Source organism: Atta colombica, unplaced genomic scaffold (assembly GCF_001594045.1).
Source record: "Atta colombica isolate Treedump-2 unplaced genomic scaffold, Acol1.0 scaffold140, whole genome shotgun sequence".
NCBI classification, from domain to species: Eukaryota; Metazoa; Arthropoda; class Insecta; order Hymenoptera; family Formicidae; genus Atta; species Atta colombica.
Window position 1 is genome coordinate 798312 of NW_017259229.1, and position 12178 is coordinate 810489.

Consider the following 12178-nt stretch of genomic DNA (forward strand, 5'->3'; position numbering starts at 1 on the left):
ATAATAAAAATAACATTAACTTATTTTATAATAAATTTCTATGTAATATAAATTATTATATACAAATTTAAACAACATGCGTTTATAATATATTATATTAGATATATTTTAGCAAAAAAGAGCGTAATATATTTTAGTTAAATAAACAGAATTAAAAATCGCGCGTGTTGATCTCGGAATCACTCGAAATATTACTATTTAACGTATTTCAAGAGAAACAGTCGGTAATATTTCCTATCCAGAAATACTGAATATTTATTCGAGATTTATGACAAACTACGTACTTTTGCAAAAATAAAATAATTAAATAATACCTTCGAAAATATTATCGTTAATTTATCGGGCAATCACCATCGCCGACATATATGGCTAATGTTCTGTAATCGAATTGTGAAAAGGTGCGTTATTGCCTAAGACTGTTGATTCCTCTTCAAATTCTTTAATACTGCTTAAAAATGTAATATATTCTAGTAATTAAAATATCCGATAGCTGTGTCCAAAAAAAAAACGATTAGTAAATTACAATTACAAAGACAGCACCGAAACAAAGATATTGAAATACAATAAAATAATAATATTACAATAGTAATATTAAATTATATAGTATTAAAATAGTAAATATAATTATAACATTAAAATAGTAATATGCGTGTTTATATTAATTTCATTTGAGTAGTAAGTACATCTCAATTGGCTATCTATCGTTGTATTTTTGCGTTATGAATATTTAATTTGCGCGCTATATATAACATTCGCTGTGACTCATATAGGCATTTTACTTATATTAAAGATATCTTGCGTTCGTCGAGCAGAACAAGCCACGATAAGTCAAAATGATGTTAAAATGAATCGTGACTGAAATAATCTTGAAAAAAAAAATATTATTACTTAAAGCCATTTTGTCATTGATTTTGTTACACTTGGGTCTTTAATATCTCGATCCATTACGTCATAATATACGTGCTAATATCGTTCTAAACATATTAATGGATTTGATCGTAGTAAACTTATAGGATAACAAATATAGATTGTGAGAAAAATTTCTGATGATTGAAAATAAACGAACCAAAAGATTCTAATATTCATATTGATTAGAATTCTCAGGCAGCTATAAGAATTATAGAATTATACAGAAGACTTAGCCAGAAAATTTTGTGTCTGGTTCATTTTCAACCAAAATTCCGATTAATACAATACCAGACTCTTTTTATCAGATAAAGCGAGTGAATAGACCTCCACTCGAGCTTTGTGTAAAAGATAAAAGCCCAGATATTCGCGACATTGCACATGCATTATACGACGTAAGGGGGTGCACGTATCGGATATCGTAGAGTATCGTATGTATCGCTATCATGGACGGCTTTAGCACGGGTGGTTGCTGGCAGAGTGAGAGTGCCATATATATAGAGAGAAGGGGAAACTCGACTCGGCACTCCAAAGTACACAGCCTCCGCGATTACAGTGGTGTGCTCTTTCGGTTTCCTTTCATTTGGTTGTCGCCTGATATTCATTCCCTCGCGGGCCGCGCGCCAGTGGTAACAGTCGGTCGACAAAAACCGGTGGTTTCCACACGTTCGCCTCAGAAGGGCATCCGCAGAGGACCAACAGAATCCGCCCTAGGCCGCCGACATCATGAAACTTACGCTGTTCACGTGAGTACGCCTTTCGACGACTCACGAACTCGAATCTACAGAGAATAATCGAGTGGTTCAATGCAAAAATGAAATCCATAATTCATAAGACCCTCCTGCTACTTCGCAATTTAAAAGAGACCTTTACGGATTATGGATTTATTTCATTCTCACATTTGAGCTCATCGATTTCTTCCCCGAATTCAACCACTTCATGGTAACAAAATCGCAATCATGTCTAAGTTTGATAGTGCGATTGCAGATCGTGCTTATGCAACGAACTTCTCTATTTTTCTCAGCAAGAATTTGTTTCGCGATGTTGTTAAATAAGAAGAGATGTTCCCTTTCGTAATCTTAAATTAGATATACGCATCCGGAAGGATTAAAGAACTAAGAGATAAAAAAAAAAGCAAATTGTTCAATTGCAGTAATCGCGAAGCGAGATGCAGTTACGTATTACACGTTTGATTAAAGCAAGAAGGAGTTAATGAAGTTTAACGATTCAATCGTTCGCCCACTAATTTCGCACGATCGTAAATTACTATTATTCGTAAATCACTTTTGGTGAGACCTGAATAATTCCAAGGTTATATGTTCGTGATTGAAAGGTACATGTATGCTACCCGTACACTTCGTTTCAGTCTTAATATCTGTCATCCTGTTACCTGTAATCAAAATTACTAACCTCCTGCCAAGGAAACTGCGGCTGCCAGGCGTCGATAACTTTCGATCTTGCAGACATAGATCGATTTATGACGCTTAATAGCCAACATATCCCGGATCGTTTAACATGCTGTTTCTATATGGATTGAAGATAACGCATACCGGTTGCTGACTATAAAACACGTGCCCTGACTGTACAGGGAGTTATTCAATCACAACCTTTTATATACTGTCACTTATTGACATTACATTCACATTACACGCTCCCGTTCGACGACATTTCGATCCGATTCATACTCAGTCGTGAGTACGGCTGCAAATCGAGTATTAATAACGGGATGCAGAGAGGCACGTTATGCAAACGAACGATTGCACGGAATCCTTTCCTGGTTCTGACCAGGAAATTGATTAGAAAAGCTATAGCGAGAGTGAGAGCGCATAACAACGATTATTATTGAAATTGAAATTAAAACACCATTTACTAGAAAAAAATTTCGTATAAATATAACGGGTGTCATTGCTTCTCTCCTTGACATTATACTAATGAGCAATGCGTGGTAATGTGTCTTCGCTCCTACACAAGTCGACGTGAAAGAAAAATAGAAAAAGACATTTATTATACTCATGTTTTAATATCTCTCCCTGAAGATTCTTAAGCACGTAATAAAAAAGATGCAGTAATAAATACATATTATTGTCAAAGAAATGAGAAGACTCGAATAAAATATATTAAAACAAAGCAAAAAGAAAAAAAGAAAAGGAAAACCTAAAAGTTTAATTTTAAAGAAAGAGGAAAAGAAAAATAAGAGAAAATTAAATTCAGTATTATATCTTGTAATTAATTTACATAAAACGTTGATCATTTAATAAATTGTATTTTAAAATTACTCTTCCGATTTCTCGAAAGGAAAAAAGAATTAAAATATTTCTTTCAAGAAGAAATATATTTATTGAAACTAACAACTGCTTTAATAAAATGGCGTTGGAATTTATATTACAGAGAGTTACGATTCCATCTTCAACTTGAATGACATATATAATAAATCTTTTTTACTAAACTCAGGAGAAAAGATGAGTAAAAAGAGAGGCTACAATGCTAAGAAATACTAAAATATTAGAAAGGATAAAGTCGAGGGAAAGATGAGAGGTAAAAGCGACAAAGAGTTCTTATATGCAGGACAGGAGCAATGCAAACCCACGCACAAACGCTAACGACATCCTGCAGGCGGAATATAATGCGAATGCAATCGCTTTCCTCCAAGGCGAAGTTCCAGTGAAGTTCAGTGATCCCACGTCATAATGCGATATAATCGGATGGATGATGAATTACTTCACTCGCGAGATATTATAAATCAAGATTTGCGTACGTCGGGAGATATGCTATAACGCTATAACGCGAAAATATATTCCATATTCGGGCAGTTTCGCAATCCCCTACACAACGAGAATTATGTTCATTAATTACGAGGCGGCTATTCTCGTTTACCGGTGAACCGGTTGGCTGATAAAAAGAAAAAGTAGATCGCAGATTCTACAGGCGGGTAAATCAATTGCACGAACATAACTTCTTTTTGGTTTCATTTTAACTTTCCACTTTTTTTAAGATTTCTGTATTAAATATCATCATTTTGTATTCATGCTCCTTGTTTTGACTAAAAAAAAACTCTACCTTTTTTGTTGCAAAAATATTTATAATATATATTCCGAAAATAGTTCTTAGTTGAAAACAATGATAGTCACGTTTCTATTACTTCATTAAAATAAAATATTAAATTAAATATTAGAAGAAATGAGAGTAAAGAAAAATTGACACGATTTTAAGAAATTAAAAAATGATGAAGATTCTGAGAATCAATCAATACTTGTCATCGTATCATTATTTATATTTTATATTATGATATAAAAATAGATTTAAACATATTATGCATGTAATTTTTGTTAATAATCATAAATCGATAAATTAATACAACTTCCATGCTGGATTATTAAATGTCGTCTATTATTCAGTAATTCAAAATTGTATTCAAAATATTTTAATACATCAAATTGAAATAAAATCCAGAATTAATGATAAATAATTATAATATTCTATATTATGTATTAAGAAATAGCGAATTATATCCTTCACAATATGTAATATTTAATGTAATATTTAATGTAATATTAATCAAATATATTCAACGAGCAGTTTTTACATTCTTCATAAATACTTTTAATTATTTACTTTATTTAAATAAATAAGTAATTGAACGAAAAAAGGATTTTAAAAAAGATCACAATTTATCTATACTTATAAAATTTTAAAAGCAAAAGAACGAAAAATAATCCATCAAAAAATAACAAAGTTAAAACTATATTATTAATCTTCAATTATTTGCACTTCAATTAAAATACGGATTGTATTAATATAATCCCGTTAAGCAAAGACAGTAAATATCCTTGCTAACGGTAAAAGCATAATATCGCGTGATGTCACATGAATAATGAACAACAACGTTCCGTTTCGAAGAACTCGGGAGTCAGATTTTTATCCTCGACATAACAAGAATATTCATTTAGAATATTAATGAAACGCTGGTTAAAGTATCAACAATATAAAAATATTCAATGGAGACGTTATCGTGACACAATTTGATAAATGGTACATTATTTTCAATTAACTTCGCATACAAGCTACGGGACAATTTTTATTCTTCAGAATGTATCCTTTCAACAATAAGAAGCATTGCACACTCGCGAATAAAGGACTTTTGCAATGAGGCGATAGTAATTATAGCCAGAAGCATGAAAAAAACTTGCACCAAGAAACTGCTAAAGGCCAACCTCTAGAGAAGAAGAAACTCGAAGTTGTAAAAGTAAAAAAGGATACTTAATTCGAGACATTGGAAATACTAATATTATAGCTAATGTTATAACTGCGAGATTCATATTAGTTTTCATAAAACTATCTGGACAAATTGTATTTCAGAAAGTTAAATATGGTAATAAAAAGATTATCAATAATAGTATAATAATAGTGTAAATCTGCTTTACGCTTAAAACTTGTTCTATTCGATCTTACATTATTACTATTCTCCATTGTTCAACTATTACTATTTATATTGAATTTACATTGAAATTCGTGAATGGATACAAGGTCACAAATGTAATAAAACCATTTAAAAAACTTTTTTCGTCGTTGAAGAAAGCGTACAAGGTAATCTTGAGAAGTTTTGGTAAAATTATCCTGTCGCAGACGACGCTATTTGATAAATAAGTACACCAAGGAATCTGCTTACAAATTCTGTACGAGCAATGACCAAGTTTGGACGTGTTGTAATATATTTTAAAATGTCTGCTGGAAATTGAGGACGCGAATACAATGATACTGCTGACTACTTGTTCAGAATTATTTATTTTATATTTAATGCAAAAATATAAAACTTTTTATAAATTTCCATTAATCGGAAAGTTTTCTTTAAGATACGATAAAACGTAGAAATTTTTTTCTAATTTCTTTTAATAATTTTAGACGCAATAAAAATAAATTAATAATTTCTCTATCAATAGCACGCGAAACAACCACGTTTTGACTTAATTATTTCCACATGGCTAATGCCAGTCTAGCTGTGTAAACATGATTATAATTAATGAATGACGAGATAAATGAATGAATTATTCTTAAATATGAATCAAGCTCGCTGATTGATAATTGTCATCCCATACTCAATGATTAAAAAAACAAAATTTTGATCGTATTCAAGTTTAAAAAAGATTGACGTGTACTATTTCCGCATTCAGAAAAAAGTAGTAGTGATAATTATAAAAGTGATAATTGTAAAGGTGGCAACTATATGTATAAATCTATCTAATTATTAGAATTAATATACATAATTGAATAAACTATTTTATAGTTGTAATAATCATAAAATAGTCCATTTACTTCATTATGTAATTAATATATAAAACTCATATAATTGCCACCATTATAATTGCTATACAATATATTTTTTCCTCTGAATGCATTAATGCAATCTCATGGATTCATACAAGTAGCAGAAATATTTAGCTCCTGATTATTGCGGGATACTAAAGTTTAGAAATGGGTATTAAAAATATTTAGATTTAAAAAAACGACACATTTTTTTTATACAATGTTGTTATTTCAATGTTGTTGTTCTAAGAATCAAGTATCAGAAATCTAATATTTGCCAATTTAATACTGAAAGACAATAGAAATTATTTATTTTAAGTATTGCAAGTATTGTTCAGTACTATAAATAATTAATTACTTTCTTTCAGTAATAAATCACTAGCATTAAATTGGTCAGTATTAGATTTCTATAATGGAAGATATCGTCATTGTTCTCATTTCAATTCACGTTTCGAATTCGTACTTTCGCAATCATTCAACATGCGTATTCTTACTATAGATCGAGATCGCCGGGCTCATCGTTTCCCGCGGATCCCTCGAAATTTCTCTCCCTTTCTTCATCCCGGGTTCGGCTGGTTTTCTTGACATTTGTGAGCCGCCTCACGTATGAATGTCCCGTCGTAACGGCGCGGCCAATCCTGAGCGCCGCGAGTTGCACGAGAACCGTGCAGAGAAAGTGAGTCCTGTGTACGTGAATGTCACAGGTCAAAATTTACCTAGTGTATGCGGATCTACTACGAGCGAACGTGAACGCGAAACGAACATGCGAACAAACAGGCAGCGCGCCGAGCGTACGTAATAATCGTTGCAGCGCACGTCGCAAGTAGGATCTTTCGTCCTCGGATTCCTTTTTCGATCCTGGCGAAAGTTACGATTGGACAACCGTCCTGTATACGTCCTGCGAAAATTTCCATTTTCATTTCAAAGAAAAAATTCAATTTATCCCATAATAAAAAAATTTTAAGAAGCAGATGACTCAAAATTTAAAAATTTATTTTTTTTTTCGAAGGAATCTTTAATAAGAAGCAAATCTTTGAAAAGTTTTGAAACTCTAAAATTAGAAATAAGATTCGACAAAAATTTAATAAAATAGAGCTAAAATTTAAAAAATCTACTTTTGTCGAGAAAAGCCTTTGAAATTCCAAAATTAGAAACAAAAATCAAAAGGATTAAGTAGAGCTGCTAAAAATTTAGATCAAATAAATAAAAATATATAAAATAGATGTTACGTGATTTTACTTTTTAATAAAGAGGTCTCGAAAATCTTAAAAATAGTATAAATCATGATATAAATTATATAAATTATGTAAGAAGTCAATCTTGCGACATATAAAATGGTTCCTTTTAAGTCCTTAAAGTAACAACAACTGCATAATCTCGCACTCCAGCTAAATTCTCTAAGCAATACTCTGACTTGCGTTTCACTGTTTTCTAAGTGCAGCCCGTCAATTTAACCGCCGCAATAAACGCCGTAAACTCGTTTCGCGATGGCGTTACGTGCTACTTAAATAACACACTTTTTTGAGCGCGAATAGCAATAATATATAATAGAGTGTACAGTTTTCACACGATCATTCGATCGTGATTTGGCACCTTTTTCTCGATCTAGAAAAAACTATTTTCTAAAGCGTTTATATGCGACTGTATGTTATAACCTGTCATCTGACAACACGACATTTATGTATGATATTGCATTAAATGTTTGTACCCTTCCCTGTTTATTATCCTTTAAAAAGATATAAATCTCCATTTTAGTTATAACTAAATATTAAAAGAATTACAATTAACATCTAAAAAAATTAATTTTTATAAATCTTACTAATTAATAATATTTTTATAATTTCATGCAAACTGCACACAAACTATACTCTCTCTAATTTCAACCAATTTCGACATGAACACGAATTTATTGATAAAATTTATCTATCATGTCGTAAATTTGAGAAAAAGACATAAAAAAAGCAATGATTTTAAGAATTTTCATGACGTTGTATATGTAGCAAATTTTTTTTCTAAATTTCATTAATGTCGCGCGAAAGCACCAATTTTTAACTTTGAACTACATTTTGTTTTTTTATACAAAATCGGTTAATAAAATTGACAAAATACAATATGTCAGGAAGATCATGAATCATTATAGAACGAGACTTTCATCTCTCCGCTTATTTTTGTACATTTCGGTCGATTTTTCTTGTTAATTTTATAATTTTGGACTTTTTTCTTTCAATGAAAACAAGAAATTTTGTAAAAGAAAAACAAACTTAGAAAAACCATAAAATAATTATGTAATATTTTATCAAAGATAAAGTAATAAGAGATGCTAATATAGTCAAAAATTATTAATGTGCGTGTTCTTTGCAGAATATTAGCCCTCTGTATAATAGCTGTCTGCAAATCAGCCGAAGAGGAGTATGATTATGAAGAAGAGGTGGCAGCGCCGGTGACGCCGGCGCCGACAAAGCCAGCAGGTGGTCGACTGGGAGGTCTTCTATCTTCAAGAGGACGTGCTACTATACCAAATGTAGGAAAAAAGAAAACACCGGTGAGGCCAACATTTTTATATTAACGACTATGCACATGAAAATATGGAATAAACGAAAATATGGAAATAAATTCAATATCTCAATCATACATGAAATAAATCTCTTTTTTTTTCTCCTTTCCCTTTCTAGGCACAATCAACGACATCGAAACCAGTAGAACAAGCACCCGAAGAAGACGAGGTGGAAGAAGAAGACACGGTTGATGAAAATGAGGAAAACGAAGCGCCCACGACGACAACCGAATCTGCGAAGAAACTTCGGAATAACGGTGGTGTCAGGCCTTTCAGGTGATCACTTATGCAGTGAAATATTCCGCCGTAAAATAAAATCCAGATATATTTTATAGCAGATGCGCACTTTGTAATTTCAGATCAAATGAGGATCTTTTGGCTGCCTTGAAGAGGCGAAGAGCTCAGACAGGACCCAGTACTCAGTCACGTGAAACTGCTGCCACGCATTCTGCAGTGGAACATACCACAGCTAAGTCGAAGTAATGCAATATTAAAAAAAAAGATATTTACTCTACAAACAGCATTTAATGATTTCTATTTCAAAAAGATAATATATATAATATTAATTTATAAAGACGAATATCTTAAGCGTCCTTTTACACAAAATGTGTTATGTTTTCGTTACAATTACTAATTTCGTTTTGTATATTTTGAATTTCTTATTATCAAAATTAGAAAAATTATTGACTGTTCTAAAATTTTATATCCTTCTTTTTTGTTAATAATAAATGTGAAAAAAATAAATAATTCAATGGCGTGATATGTTTCCAGAGCCACCACAAGTAATCGTAACAATAATAGCAAGACTAGCGCAGGTAGCGAGGCAAAACCATCGGGACGCGGCAGGTTCGGAGGAAGAGGAAAGATTGTTCAGGAGGAGGTCGAGGAGACTCAGCGGGAGGAGGTCCAAGTAAAACCCAAAGCCAGCTCCTATCGCAGGCGCAGTTAAATCGATTACTAATTCGTGATGAGAGTTGCCTAAGCTTGTTGATTTCTTAGAACGCGCATCAATCGAATTCGACAACTGATCAGCGCCCGAAAATCATCATCTTTCTCACAGTGTATTGTAATTTTATAAAACAATCTAGCTTGCTGAATTCTTAGGCACTCAAACAGAACAAAAAAGTCACTTGTGACTTTTATAAAAATGACGTCAAAATGTCTTCAAAATAATTACTGAAAATCATTCGATCGTACGATTTATTTTAACATCATTCTAACGTTATTATAACTTGTTATTAGGTCTGTGAATATTAATTCAGAGCGTACTTTCGATTTCCATATACGTAGAGTTTCGATATACAATTAACATTAAAGAAACATTAAGAATTGTATAAATACATTTTGAACCCAAGTTATATGGAGACATCATGTCTTTCTCAAATAATAGCGAATTACGATATAGTTCAAACGATAGCTTCGTTTATTTACCGCGCGGTATTAAAAATATAAACGATCAATAGAAAGCTAGGAAATATCAATTATGTTACGATGGGTGTTAATCGAAAGGAGCAAAATCTTCCTCTTACCCAAGGAACACATAAAAGTCAATAAAAAATCGAAGTTACTTTATTTTAATTCTTAACATAAGAGTCAAATTTTATAACAAAAAATTTATTTGACTTTCATGACGTCAAAATAAAGTCATTTTGACTTCCTCTTGACTTGGTGTGTTCCTTGAGTAGCCATATTGAGTTTCGATCGACGCGTGCATAAGGGATGATGGAGTAGTGATGTGTACATAGCAAAACACTGTCGTCCGTCAAGCACCTAAATCATCTATTGTATAAATGTAAATTAATGACAATGTGACAATAAAGTTTCTCTGGAAAGCGACACTATTCCTTGTAGTTCAATTGTTTTCACAACATAACTTTTACTGAAAATACTTTCCATTTACATAATTACATAATTATGTCATTAGAATATGGAAAATACGGAATGTTCAAGATCAATATGCAAACTTGAGATTATAAATCGAGATAAGCTTCTGTAAAACTACACTTTTTTATGTAACATTTTTATAATGTATATTACTATTTGTGTTAATTAAATTCATAATTACATAACAGAAAAAAATATGAAAATGACTTGTAATTATAATAGATAACAAAGTTGCAAACAAGATAATAAAAATTTTACAATTTGTTCATAATTCGTAAAAATTAATCAATATTTTTATAATTTATAATTTCTATATATTAATTGCAATTAAATATTTACATATGCCCAAAACTATTCTTTTTAATTATTCTATATTTAATTCATGCTAAATATTTTTAATTACATTCATAGCTACTTCACAATAAAATGAAAGAAAAATTTGTGAAAAATTTATTACTTTTAATATTTCTCTTTTTAATAAACTTTTCATTATTTTATCTCTTTGAATCTTATCCTTACAGAAATCTACTAATTTATTATCGAAGTATTAAAAGCAAAAGAAGTTTGGAGAATTAAAAGCACTGAACAACAATGATTTTAATACTTAAAATAATTAATTACTTTAACTTAACTCAATTACTAATATTAATTTTCTATAAGAACAAAAAATAAACTTAAACGCGTGAGTCATAATTTGAGATTTAGGCGATCTCATAGCAAACGTATTCAATTCCTAACTCATCCGATCGGCGACGGACGCCTAATGTTCACCATTATTGTCCCGTCACAATTCGCAAATGCTCGAGCCGTGTAAAAATAATGCACACGCATCCTCGCGGAATGTGCACACAAGAGAAAACGTCCTACGACGAACTTCGGAATGTTGGAGGCGTTCGGGGCGTGCACTTCTGCATTCTTACATTATGCGAGTGTGGCACGAGAAGTGCCGCATTACCTACCACTCCCGAAACTCCGAAAGTTTGGTGCGACCGACCCACTTTATTGCCGATAAATAATCCAATCACGACCTCTTCACAACGCTCGTTTAATGCTCCTTTCACCCTCATCGAAATGTCTCTTGCGCATCCAAACTCACGATATGCAGAAATGTCTTGAACTGCACGATCAAATCAAATCGCGATCCAGGCTTTAAAAAGTGAAGTGCTTAAACAAATCAATTATTTATTACCAAAAAATATTACAGCACGTTCTAATTAAACGTAATACTTATCACAGTAATAACAATGCAAACTATTCATAAATAACAAATCTGTAGAGGGGAAGAGTATCCAGCGAGTCATTCCTCATCGCTCAATATATTGCACATTTTGACTCCTACACAACACATTGACAATAACGGGCACAAAGGATTTGAATGCTGGAAACTGATCGGCAGACTGCGATATAAATCTGCGACTAATCCAAAACTAATCGAAACGTCGGCGTTTGCATGACCTATAAGTGACCGTAATTCGTCCGCGAGAGAGAGAGAGAGAGAGAGAGAGAGCGCTGAACTTTAAAGTTCATCATGGA

At 31.9% G+C, this 12178-nt stretch overlaps 1 protein-coding gene across 1 annotated transcript; it reads left to right on the top strand.

Annotated features, from left to right (window-relative positions):
- Positions 1-1442: 1442 nt before the first annotated feature.
- Positions 1443-10602, top strand: LOC108684799. The gene is made up of 5 exons (XM_018189290.1): positions 1443-1652; positions 8569-8749; positions 8880-9037; positions 9121-9240; positions 9533-10602. Exons 1-5 carry the CDS (start codon positions 1633-1635, stop codon positions 9708-9710), a joined length of 657 nt encoding a protein of 218 aa, XP_018044779.1. The 5' UTR covers positions 1443-1632; the 3' UTR covers positions 9711-10602.
- The last annotated feature ends 1576 nt before the right edge of the window (positions 10603-12178 follow it).